Source organism: Chamaea fasciata, unplaced genomic scaffold, assembly GCF_029207755.1.
Source record: "Chamaea fasciata isolate MVZ Bird 193981 ecotype frontalis unplaced genomic scaffold, bChaFas1.0.hap1 SCAF_1, whole genome shotgun sequence".
NCBI lineage: Eukaryota > Metazoa > Chordata > Aves > Passeriformes > Sylviidae > Chamaea > Chamaea fasciata.
In genome coordinates, this window is record NW_027094086.1 from 94,433,155 (window position 1) to 94,445,768 (window position 12,614).

The window sequence follows — 12,614 nt, forward strand, 5'->3', positions numbered from 1 at the left end:
ATTAAAATAATCCACAGTACCAAACATTTCAATCATTTTTGTTAATGCATTTCTCCAGTCACCAGTGGTTATACTGAAGTAATTCAAGCCTGAAGGTATATTGATAAAGCGGCATTGACTCTGGCCCCAAAATCTCTGATGTGGAGTTATTTATGATTACATTTTCACATCTTATTTTTCCTTTTTAATTGGTAGATTAATTTATAGATTTATTTTTCCTAACATGAAGATACTACTGCTGATGTCTCTAAAAACTGTCTTCTTTTAAATAACAGATATTTATAACTGATATATCTGAACTCAGTCATCCACAGATACTGCTCTCTTTGTTTGCACATACTTGCAAACAGCCAAAGTTTATAACTTTGTTACCCAAAAGAGTGAAATAAATCTCAAGATTCTGTTTTAATAAGTTTTTTGAAAAGTGCTTCTTCTTCAACCTTAGCTGTCAGCTAGGCAAGTCATGATCCAAGGCAGAAGCAGATGGTCTTTTTTAGGGCTAGTAAATTCTTCAAAGATGTTTCTAAAAGTTCAGAGGCAGATTCTAGTTAAAGAATGTCCAAACTTTTCCAATTCTTTGTCTTTTTAATTGCACTAAATTAGGTGTTACCTATGTTAGCCTGGGATAATTTTTTTCCTTTGTTGGAGATCTTGGTTATTTCTCTGTTTGAGAATCTTTGAAGTTTTTGAGATTTCAGTCTATGATCAAACTCAAAAAAACCATGGCCTTCACCTGCTAAACAGTCATAAGCATGCCTGTGGAAAGCTGTTCACAGAACCTGGAACTTGCTACAGTAATGAAGAACTGCTGACTCTTATCTGTTCTAGATTAATCATTTCTTTTGTGGCAAAATGGTTGCTTTGTTTGCCACTTTATCCTTTAAAATGTGTATCCTTTCAACTCATCAGTTCTAACATATTTCATCAGTACCCCTCACAGAATGCAAGAGTCATATCACATGTACAGCATTTATTCTTTGATTTGTGCGTATGTTTCAGTCTGTACCATTCACAATCAAAAGATTAAAAATTTATTTGGTAATAGTTACTTGCTGAATATTTGCTGTAGTCATAAATTTATTATATGAAAGCAAATCAGCAGTTTATCCAATGCTTAGAAGTTACTAGTAAAGAACTGCAGATTTGCTTTACTAGTATAGAACTGCAGATTTGCTTAAGGTTTTGGTCAGTAGGTACATAATGCTGTGGTTGTTTGGAAGACTACATTTTACAAGTAAAAAATAAACTAATTTTACTCTATTTATCATTATGAAAACCAGACAGAGCATTGCAAGCTAATGTATCTCTTCTGTTTAAGGCATTAACTTCTTACTCCCAAATTTAGACTGCATGCGATTTCTATACAAGCTTGTAATAAAGAATAATTAAAACAAGTAGAAGCTTTTAGCCTTTATCACTTCAAATACTACTTATTTCACTTGTAAAATGTTTCTCTAGCAATGAACTATTAAAAATACATGAGCTGAGTAGATTTATTTTTTTAAAGTTGTGTTTAACTGTCCTCTCACATGTTTCCCTTAGGGAAGATCTTTGTCATTTAAGACTTTCCTCATCTGGGTTTTAATCAGTATTTACCAAGGTAGGAGAGAGTCCTAATTTTGCTGAACTGGGATATTTTTGTCTGCTAGTAGCAATATTGTTTTTCAGCTGCAGGTTGAATTCCAAAAGCTTAACATTTCATCAGGAGTTATATATATTGCTTTCTGTTTATCTCGTAAGTCAATATTCCTGTAGTGTTCCAGGCCTATTCAAAACACAGCGTGATTGGTATTTTTATTGGTGCATGTCGCCTAAAAAAGGACATGTTTTTAATTAAATGCTAATCCAGAAAAATTTTAATGAGTGCTTATCAGATTGCATGTATTTACACAGTAGTTTTCTTCCACTGAATGACAGAAGTACTGTTGAAGAAATCTGAATTATGTAATCAGTTAAAAGTAATTACACTTTCAACAATATCTCATTTATTTGCAGCACTTGAAAAAATGAGGTTAATTAACAGTTCATCAGATATATTGCACTAAAAGGTGTTTAATTTTCTAATAGTTTTATTTCTGTATGGCTTTACTTTGGTTGGCTTATTTCACATGTACAACATACAGTAAATATCCTTCCTTTAGAAAGATCAATATTGTAAGCAAATGCTGGACAAATTTTCATAATGAGCAATCAAATGTTCAGTGTGCAGTAGTGAAAACTGGTACAGTGAATTTTACTGCAGAGTGTATTGCCAACCTTGTGCACCTCTCTACCCTACCTAGGTGGTATTCTGATGTACGGAGCCCTGCTGCTTTTTGAATCTGAATTTGTACATGTTGTTGCCATTTCCTTCACTGCCCTGATCTTGACTGAGCTCTTGATGGTTGCACTGACCATACGAACATGGCACTGGTTAATGGTGGTGGCTGAATTCCTCAGCCTTGGCTGCTATGTGGCCTCTCTTGCATTTCTAAATGAATACTTTGGTGAGTATTTTAGCAAAGAATTGTTCTGTATTTTTAATAATGTTTTTCTCTTCCTTTTTTTTCAATTAAGAAGAGATAATGTTTTGAAATGCAGATTTCTTTATAAAAAGTATAACCGAGTATAAATTAGGCCTAATTAATCTTGGGTTAAAATATTCTCTTTTTTTTTTTTTCTCCTAGAATTCAACAATCTTTATCCTGTTAATATGGCTTATCTAGATGATAAACTAAACTTTACTCAAACCACTCATACCTTTTCCATCCTTGGTCCAATATTGACCGTTCAAATTGCGTACCTTTAAATTGGCTTTGAGATTTTCACTATTGAAAATAGACACAATTTGTAAAAAAATCTGAATCTTTCGCTGAATCTTTCGCTGTGCATTATTCTGTACACCATACCAAGTGGACCTTGTTAGATCTAACTCACGAGGCTCAAATTGCTGAAGTGTTGTTAGGGAGTGATGCAGCAGCCTCGTAGGAAATATATCTTTATATAGGAACCATTGCTTCATAATTATAGTAAGTTTGTACTAAGCTTGCTTTGCTTTAAGTTTTGGTATGCCATACTGTGTCTTAAGGTTCTGATTGTTTGTAGTTCACACGATGAAAGACCACTTTTTAACTGCAAATCTTAGCAGTCAAGAATCTGAACATCAAAATAATACCTATTTCTTCTTGGATCAACTTATCTTGTACTAAAAATAAAGTATCTTGCTGTGATTTTGCAAATGTAACTTACAGAAATATAGATAACAGCTTTAATTACACCTCACAAGCAGCAGAATCCAGCTCCTTCTTCTCTGCCTTTTAGGATCTGATGACAACGGAGTTGCCCTTCTTCACCTTGTCTTTTCACACAGCAGAATTAAGTGTTGCATGGCAGTTTCTAGAAGTCTTACAATTCTGCCTTCACTCTCTCAGTTCCCAGGTGTTCAGTGCTAGGGTAGTGTGTGTGCATTATATAATTACTTATTTAATCAGTAAATGCTTCACTGCCTGTCCCAGGTGTTCTTTTAGTTCCCAGATTTCTCAGGAGTCAAATTTTAGTGAAGAAACAACCCTGCTGGGCTTGGTACCTGTCCTGTACGTTATTTCAGGTTTGCCAGGGCACCCTTTTGTTTTCTCTGACAGTTATGCACAGACACATTCATAAAGATTATTGGGTGGATTTTTGAATCTCCACAGTCAGATTACAAATTAAAGGAACAAACAAGAACAGATATAGGTACTTGTACTTGAGTCAAAACTTCCAGGAACTTCATAAAGCAGAACTTGCAGCTTCACCTTTGAAAGTCTGTAGTACTGGTGACAGCCAGTCCTTCCATCCTTTCTGGTGTTGTTCTGTGAAAAACACTTTTAGATGATGTTCACAGAGGTGTAAAAATCGCAGGAACTTTGTTTCTTGCAAATTTTTCGGTTAATGGGGAGTGTTTTTCTCTCTGTGTTTGTGTATTTACTGGGGAAGCCCAAGCATAAATGGCTGTATGGCTTCTCATAACCCAGGGACCTAACTTCTCTATTTTTTGTATTTGAGAGTACTGAAAAGGCTGCAGTTTAATGAGATTTTGTAAAGATATATTTTACTGTGTGTTATTCACCAGTTAATCTGAGAAAATGCCTTTCTCTTAATCTCACTTCTGCTTAATGCTTTATTCTTATTTAATCTGTCCCATTATAACCAGGGGGAGGGAGCTTTTTTGTGTTTGTGATGTAGCATAAACCTAAATGATGGTTTGCAGTTCAAGATAGAGAACAACTTCCATGGATCAGGAAAAATGGTCCAGACCAATAGTGCTTGACTTCACTGGCAAATAAATTTATTTCAGTGATCTTGCTTATAAGGATCATCTCCTTACAGAGAAATTATATGATGGCATGGCACTCAAATCAGAAAGGCAAAAATACTTGATACAATTCTACAGCTCTGACTCATGAAAGTAAATTAGTTTCTATGTTTCTGAGTTACTTGCACACAGTGGCCTTTTTAGGGTGTCTGTTATAGGTTACATGGGCTTTCACTATGTCTAAGCAGTCTTAGGCTAAAACTGCATAACAAGTTTATACATTGAAATTTAATATGCAAAGTATTTTTAATGAGCAGAGTTGGAGTAGTAAAGCATTTCTTTATTGCATTTTTTGAAGTGAATTTTCATTCACATAATCAAGTTGTTTATACACTAAATTATACCTTGAAGTGAAATGTAAGAAAAGTGCCAAGCTATTCACAGTCTTAAAACATGACCAAATATAAAATATCTATATTTTCAAAGTGTTTTAATTTAATTGCTGCTTAAAATAATCTGATTGACATGTGAAATGCAATACTAATCCAGTTAATGCTACTAACATCTTTTTCATTTCCTCTTTGTGTAGCTAACCTGTTTGGGTTGGTTTGTTTGTTTGTTTGTTTGTTTGTTTGTTTGTTTGTTTGTTGGGGGGATTTCCATAACTTTTGTATTTTCTGTAAATCTATCCTATTTCATTTTCCCTCTTTGTGAAACAGGTATAGGCAGAGTGTCTTTTGGAGCTTTCTTAGGTAGGTGAAGTTTAACTTTTCTTGAAGTTTTGGGTTGACTTTTTGTTTTTTGATCTTTAAAGATTCACTCAAGAGTAACAAATTTCTTAATATATGCATTTGCAAATAATGAGAAAAAATTTTTTAAAAGTTCTTGGGGTTCCCTGAGTTCTGGGATCTTTCCATTATAATTAAGTATGACCTAATTATCACAAATAGGGTCAAAAAAATCATTAGCAAGCATAGTGTGTCAGCATTCTTGTTAATTTTTCGTCATAAACAATTAGCTTTTCCATGTGGCTTGTAGCAATATCACTACACTGTTTTCTCTTGAAATTTTTGGGCTCTGATTTAATCTCTATGATTTTAAGAATCATTCAGTGTAGATATTGTAAGAAAAATAATCAATTCAGAAAAGATCCAAAGAGCAAAATTTCTGGTTGAGAACTTATAGTAGGTAAAAATCATTCTTACCAGTAGAAAGATAAGCTGAATTAACTTTTTTTTATGAGAGTCTTGCTTTTAACCTGAGATTCTATTTCCCCTACAAATTACTTCAGCTGCAGAACAGTGTAAAGACCATAAAGGAACTCTGAATTTCCTGTCTAAAAAAAATAATTGGCAAAAGCAAAAGGCTGAGGTTAACTTTCTGTTGCTTTATTGCCCCTTTTTTTTTTAAACTGGACAATAGCATAAGCAAACAATTAAGAGACTTTTATTGACTTTTCACTGTGGAAGTTCCAGTTTCCATGTTCCTGACTCCCATTACTGATTTTCCCTTTTTGTTTCTGCAGATGTTGCCTTTATCACAACTGTGACCTTCCTGTGGAAAGTGTCAGCAATCACTGTTGTAAGCTGTCTTCCACTTTACATTCTCAAGTACTTGAAGCGCAAGTTTTCTCCTCCAAGTTACTCCAAGCTTACCTCGTAAAAGTGATTATATTCCTATGGGTTTTCACTCACACCAGTCTGCAGATTGCATATTCACTGTGCTTTAGTGTGTATGGATTCATGTTGGACTAAAGAAACTTAAAAAAAAAAATCAAAAATCAAAAGGGATAGTATGAATAGAGCACAAAAAGAGGAGGAAACGTCTGACAGATACAGTAACACAGAAATACACTAACAACTATCAGAGATAAACTAAATTCTCTTCGTGTTGATTTTTTTTTTCTTTCAGTTATGATTAAAAAATAAAACCAAATTACCTTTGATTTGACAGTGCTTCTGAATGGTTTCATTGCTACTGTAAAGGATCTTTTGCTACTGTAAAGGATTTTTTTCCAATTACATTTATCTTCTGCAAGTTAAATTGAAAGTTTTGTTATTTATTACATAAATTTCTGTTTTTAACTAATGTATAACTTCCTAATTAAAGCCCTTTCCTTTAATGTTTATATATGGAAAAGTCCATTCATCCATACTTACTCTAACAAACCTAATACCTGTAAATGCCCGTGTCTGTATTAGCAGCTATTATTCCTCATCAGACATTGATTAATATGCACTATTTGAATTATGTACTGATGTCTGCATAGCACAGTATCATTTTAGGAGCTGTTGTCCTATTCTGTACTCTCCATTTCTGGCACCAGTAAATTACAGATGTGTGATGTTGACAGCAGTTCTTTAAATGCACATTACAGTCAGGTTGCACTAAAGCTGTTTAAAAATTAAATTATAAATTCTGTACATAATTCCACAGCACCTATTGATCTGTACAGATATCAAAACATGGCTGCTCAGTAAATATGTTTTAAAATTCTTATTCATTTTGTATTTGTAAAACTGCAAATAGTGTCAAAGTACATTTCTATATATGAGAAGTCCAGTAAACCTTGTATTAGCTAATATGTTTAAATTGCCTTGTAATCTGTTTACTTAGGTTACTCAGGTAAAAGAAAGTAAGAGGAACAGGTGAACATCATGGTAGGAAAATCTATCATCTTCCAAGCTGTAAATGTTATGTTTTTGTAACTTAGTTTTGGTGCAAACTTGTCAAAAAAAAAATCAAAACTTTTTTTGCTTGTAAGCTGTCAGAGTTGAATATCTTGGCTGAGTTATGACACTTTAGAGCAGCTGAAGATTTGTTCCAGAAACTCAAATACTCTGATACAATCTGAAGGGTCCAAATCTTGCACACTGTACTGGCAAGTAGGATATATTAATTTTCCATTGTGATATAACTTTGCTTTCTCACGAAGTACATATAATGAATTTGGCATGTCTGTTAATCAGTGGAAAGGAACAACATAACTATTCATGCTTTCTTTATTAAATATTTATGTGTGTGTTTTTGAAACCCACTTAACATGGATGTCATTTTTATGTTTGACTGTATGCCTTTACAACATTATTCTTTGTTTAGTCTCTTTTCCCTTATGCCATTATTACTTTGGATGAGGAATATTTAATTGATTATTATAACTACTTCCTGGGAGAGCAGAGGAAATGGCTGCAGAGCTATTTGGATTCCACCCCACTGCATTAGTTTTTGTTTTCAAAGTTTTTCTAACTAGCTATTTATCTGCTTTTTTAATTTTCATTCCTCATTATAAAAGCAATAAAGCCTGATTTCTACCAAATATTAGTGGTACATGTATTAAATAAACTACTGAGGTAGAGTTTCCTTTAATTACCTGACATCACAGACTTAGTTTGCCCTGTCCTTCTGTGAACTCGCTTCTGTAAATCCCCACAAGATGTCACTGTTCTTGCATATGAGCAAGAGCCTTTCTGCATTCGGTGTGGTTTTGCCAAGATGCTCCTGATTTACATTTTTAGTTCAGTTCTGCGGTATTTTTGTCTCTTATTTGCTTTAGTTTTTTGTTTTCCCCAGTAAGTGGTGATTACTTTCAAACAATTACGAAAAGTCACCAGTGTGCAGTTTTTCTGAAATGCTGGTGTTTTCTTCAGACCTTTTTATCTTACACACTGTGGGCTCACAACCATATGCATAAGATCCAGGAGATAAGCAAAAGCTCCGTGTTGGTCATCTTTCATCTATACATCACATCTGTGAAATTAGGTAGAAAATGAGGGGAAAAAAAACCCCCAAAAAACCCCAGAAACTAAACTGTTGTAATTCTGTTGTAATTCTCTAGGGGAATGGTTTCTCCCTTCTGACCCCCTGGTTATGACCCCCTCCTTACCACATAGAATGACCCTTCCTTCCTTCTCTGACCCCATTGGCTATGGTCCAAGTATCTTTTCCCTGAGCGGGGGGCTATGTACTGCCTCGCCCTTCCTTGTTTGCTCTCTTTCCCCCCTGGAATTTCAAAGAATAAACACCTGGGACAAAGGTCCTGAGGAAAGGGCCTCTTCTGATATCTTTATCTTGTCCTTGGTAAAAATTCCCTCCAAAACCTCCTAATAACTGAGTAATCTCAAGCCCCTGGAGGCAGGCAGGGGGTATTTTTACACTAAACTAACAGCATGAAAGTGATAGTGTTACTGGAATACACATCTGTATGAGACACTATTGTACCCATGGGTAAAGAACTGCTCATTTAGAACTTAAGTGTAGGTATGTTAATTCTCAACATGAAAACTCTTAAGGTTAGGGTGATATCAAATGTATAGGTTCTGTACTCAGCTATAAGCCTTTCAAAAGTGGAGTCAGTTCTCTAAAGTGCCTGCTTCCTTAGTATTTCCAATATAGAGCAAATGTCCAGATTCAGCTCACACTTTGTTTAAAGGATTGTGGAAGCCTGACTCAAGTCACTTACCTTCCTTTTGAGGTTCAGCTTACATAAACAGATTTGGGCCTTGCCTCTGCAATTTACACTCAGAAGGACCTTAGATTTACTTGGTATTAAATAAATGTTTGCTTCTGTGCGCTCCGATGTCAGATATGTATTTCTGAAATGGTAATCATGTCTCTCTGAAAACAATTTCAGAACTGGGACAGAATGAAGGAGCAAGGTGTGACCAGGAAATACATCTTCACCAAAGTAACTTACATAACAATACATGAACCATGTTTAATAATTACATGAGCTGAACACCTAGATTTCCAATGCAGTTTAATGGAAGAACAGAGGGAAAGATCCTGCTAAAAAGGCAAGTACTGATAATCATATTGGGTTTTTCTGATGCTATTCCAAAATTATGTGTTCATGCAACTGCTGGAAAACATTTTACTAGATAAGATATTAGTTTGCAAATGAAAATAAATTAAATCCTTGCATACTTAACATTAAATTGTAGCATTCATTCATGAATGTGTTTACACCAATGTTTTTATGTTCAAACTGAGCTTGCTGACTCATGCAATCAGAATTCAGCTGTGTAGTATCTCCTGTTTTCTTCCTAAACCTTCAAAGTGGTTGTCAAAAAATGTGCCATCGCTTTTATATGTACACTGGAAGTGTTTGTTATCTTGATGAGCAGCTTCCACTTGAGTAAGCCTGTATTACAAATGTCCTACCCTCCATCCGCAAGAGTGTGAGCTGAAACTTTTCTTCAGTCTCCATTTAAAACATGTCTGAAAGAGGGAGCTCTGTAGCTGGGAACCTTTTTGGACTGGACAGCATTTCTGTAGGTATTTAAGCAAGAATTTTAATAGTCACTTATGCAGTTAAACAGCTGAGGATCATCTTCTGTAGATGAAGATGAGGTTATTTCCCTACAGATTGCTCTTACAGGGTTCACTGGAGGGTTCCTTCATCACTGGAGGCTGGGGCTGTTTGAGCTTGATCCACCCAGGGTTGCATGTTAACCTCAGGAGTGCTGGTGAGTGAGGCCTGGCTTACTGTACAAAGGACAGTATGGACTTCCTCAGAGCCTCTGGAGATGGGCTGTTACCCTGTTGTGACCCCTTTTCCTGCTTCTGCAGAGCTGCATATTCCTGGGTTTAATATTGGCAAAATAATTTGAAAGAGGCTTGCATCTGTTTCACACTTGCATCCCTTCACATGCCCAGAGTTTTAATGTGGCTTCAACAACTCCTGCAGGGCAAAGGAATTTATTGCAGAGTATGTGGGCTCTGGATGGACAGCTCTTAAAAACTGACAGCCACCAAAGGACATCAGGCTGTCCTGCTCTTGCCACTGATACAGAAACTGTTCTTGTAGGTCCTGCTTACACTGACATCCTTTTCAATTTTACTTTCCATGGAGTTTCTCCTTATTTTTGCTGGCCAGAAAGGCAAAAATTGGGTCAGCAGTCTCTTATAATGCTTAATTGAATAACCTTTCTGTATCTAGGCTGTTATTATTATAACTCAATTGAAACTTGAAGGCAATCAAAAAAGCCCTCCGATAAGTTAGCCCCCCGTAGGGAGGAAAATCAGTACAAGTGAACAAAGACAACACGGATTGAACACTATATGTAAATAAACAGAAGGCACAATGTCTTTAACACTGTGTTAAAAAACGTAGGAATTTCTTTTGTAAACAAAACACACTTAAAGCGAGATACTTCCCAACAAGTATTAACTACCCAACAGATGCCCTCAGCAGGGTTCACAGCTGTTATTGCAAGTGGGAAGTTGCTCAGCCAATTGCCAGCAAAATTCACCTCAAATAGGCAATTGCACTGAAAGACCTATTCACTACTTCATCGACCAAAACCATAGTTTTGATCAAAATATTTTACAGCAGAGGTGGTGAAAACTAGATGCCATGAACAGTATAATGAGAGCACACTCTGCAGTGGAATTGACAAATTCTGCTTTATTCTTCCATCCCTGACCAGGTTTTAGCAGAGCTGCAGCTGAGTCTCTCCTGATTGTAGTCTCCTCCTGTCCTCTAGCATGCTTTCAGTGTGAGATGGTAATCAGCAATATTAAACTTCTAAATTGCTCAAAAAAAGCAGACTTGAGTAATTTTGCTTTTGGAATTTAGCCTTTATGCATTACTGAGCTAAGAAAAGATCATCATCTGCTCTGAGGAGATACTGTGTACTGTAGCTGTGATGCATGATAAGTATTTATGTGCCTGGCTTTATTCTTCTGGCAGTAAACTACCTTTATTTCCTCTGCTTTTGACAAAACTGCTAAGAATAAAAAGAACTTTGGTTATAATGATCATGTAGCTTTAACCAAGTGGTACACAAAAAATAGACTATTGTAATTCTTATTTGTAGAGCTGCTTTCCATTGTTTTTCTATAATATACATGTCTAGTTTTTTTTTTTTCCATGGGTCCTCTGTGTTTTGCTCTAAGTTCTAAGCATGCATTTGATTTTGCATAGTAAACACACATTGTGTGGAAGCAAATTATAGATAACTACTTCAAAAGTCTGTTGAAAATTAATTCCTGGCTGGAAGGCTGGGGATTGTTAATGGATGAGCAGACCTGTAAGGGTAAGTGTATGTGCATATGTTCTGTATTTATTGCAATTATCTATTGCCTATTTGAAGGAGAGATCTGGGAATTCTCAGTAAAGATGCTCCCCTGAGGAAAAGCTCTATGCTGCATATGTTCAGTAGAGGAAGACGAGCTGTTTTTTCCCGTGTGTAACTGCTGGTTGCTGCCTCTTCTTGCCATTGAATTCCAAATTCATCTGCCGGAACACAGCTACACAGGCACTTCCTCCCACAGTTTCTGCTTCCCAGAGTACCTTCTCCCTTCATCAGCGTACTGACTCCTCCATGACTGTCACTTGAATATGTCTGTTGGTTATCTCTGTCTCAGCTGAATGGGGTTTATCCCAGCTGTAGAAGGTAATTTTCTGTGTGAGTGTCATGAACAGGACAGGTGACACAAATGTGGTCTAGTACATACTCACACTTATCCAAATGCAACTAAAGCAATTCTAGACAATCTGTGAAAATAAGTAAATAAAACAAACCTAAGCACATAGAATTTTATAGGATTTTAGGAAGGAGGTGAAGGGAAACAAAAGTTAATGGTATTGAAACTTTTACCCTATGGTTATAGTGATTTTGCCTTGCTTATAGTTGCCTTTCAATTTCTTGCATAATCTTCTTCATGTGAGAAAATAGTAAAATATTTCACATTACTAAATTATTCGTTTGATTTATTTTAAAATATCCTAGCTGGAGGCCTTCACTTTACCTTCCTACCTGTGTGTGACTGGTTTTGATTCTGGTAGGGGTTATAATACATGGAGGGTTGAAAGTTTAAAGCAACATATGCGGATATCCGTACATTTGCTTGGAAATTGGATGTTGTAGTGAAGGATGCCAAGATTAAATATTTAAGAATCTTGAAGTGTTTTAATTTACAATTATTGTATGATTCTATACATGAGAGGTGGAAGAAAGAAACTTGCTGCTCACAGAAACTTAGGTTTTAGATGCCCTTAATTTGTGCAGACTTCGGAGAAAAAGAAAAAACACCAAAACCAAACAAGAAACCCACATGGCAAATCTTATTTGAAAAAAAAATTTTTAAGAAAGTAAGCCTTTTAAGATGACTGTGAGACTCACACGTGAATGTCTGGAACTACTGAGAGAAATCATGTTTTTAACAGCCCATCTTGGGAACACCTGCCTGAAAGAAACAATTCCAGACAGTCAAAATGCCATGCATTTCTGCCTAGCTCAGGTATCAATCTGGCCCTGCTTGCATTAGAAGAGATTTCATTTCTCCTGATCCAGGAATGACCAGGATGGGCTGTCACACTGGACTTGCATTGTCATGT

General features: G+C 35.7%; 1 protein-coding gene across 4 annotated transcripts in view; it reads left to right on the forward strand.

Moving 5' to 3' along the window:
* ATP9B (ATPase phospholipid transporting 9B (putative)) overlaps positions 1-9,141 on the forward strand; it is a 156,856-nt gene extending 147,715 nt beyond the window's left edge. Inside the window, exons 27-31 of one of the 4 annotated variants that reach the window (XM_066189516.1) lie at positions 1,543-1,600; positions 2,283-2,486; positions 4,993-5,025; positions 5,799-5,854; positions 8,904-9,141. In XM_066189516.1, the coding sequence (XP_066045613.1) occupies positions 1,543-1,600; positions 2,283-2,486; positions 4,993-5,025; positions 5,799-5,854; positions 8,904-9,002 (450 nt within the window). In that variant the 3' untranslated portion in view covers positions 9,003-9,141. Of the gene's footprint in view, positions 1-1,542; positions 1,601-2,282; positions 2,487-4,992; positions 5,026-5,798; positions 7,793-8,903 lie in introns of those variants that run through there. The other 3 variants (XM_066189536.1, XM_066189525.1, XM_066189547.1) reach the window with 3 other exon arrangements.
* Positions 9,142-12,614: the final 3,473 nt, after the last annotated feature.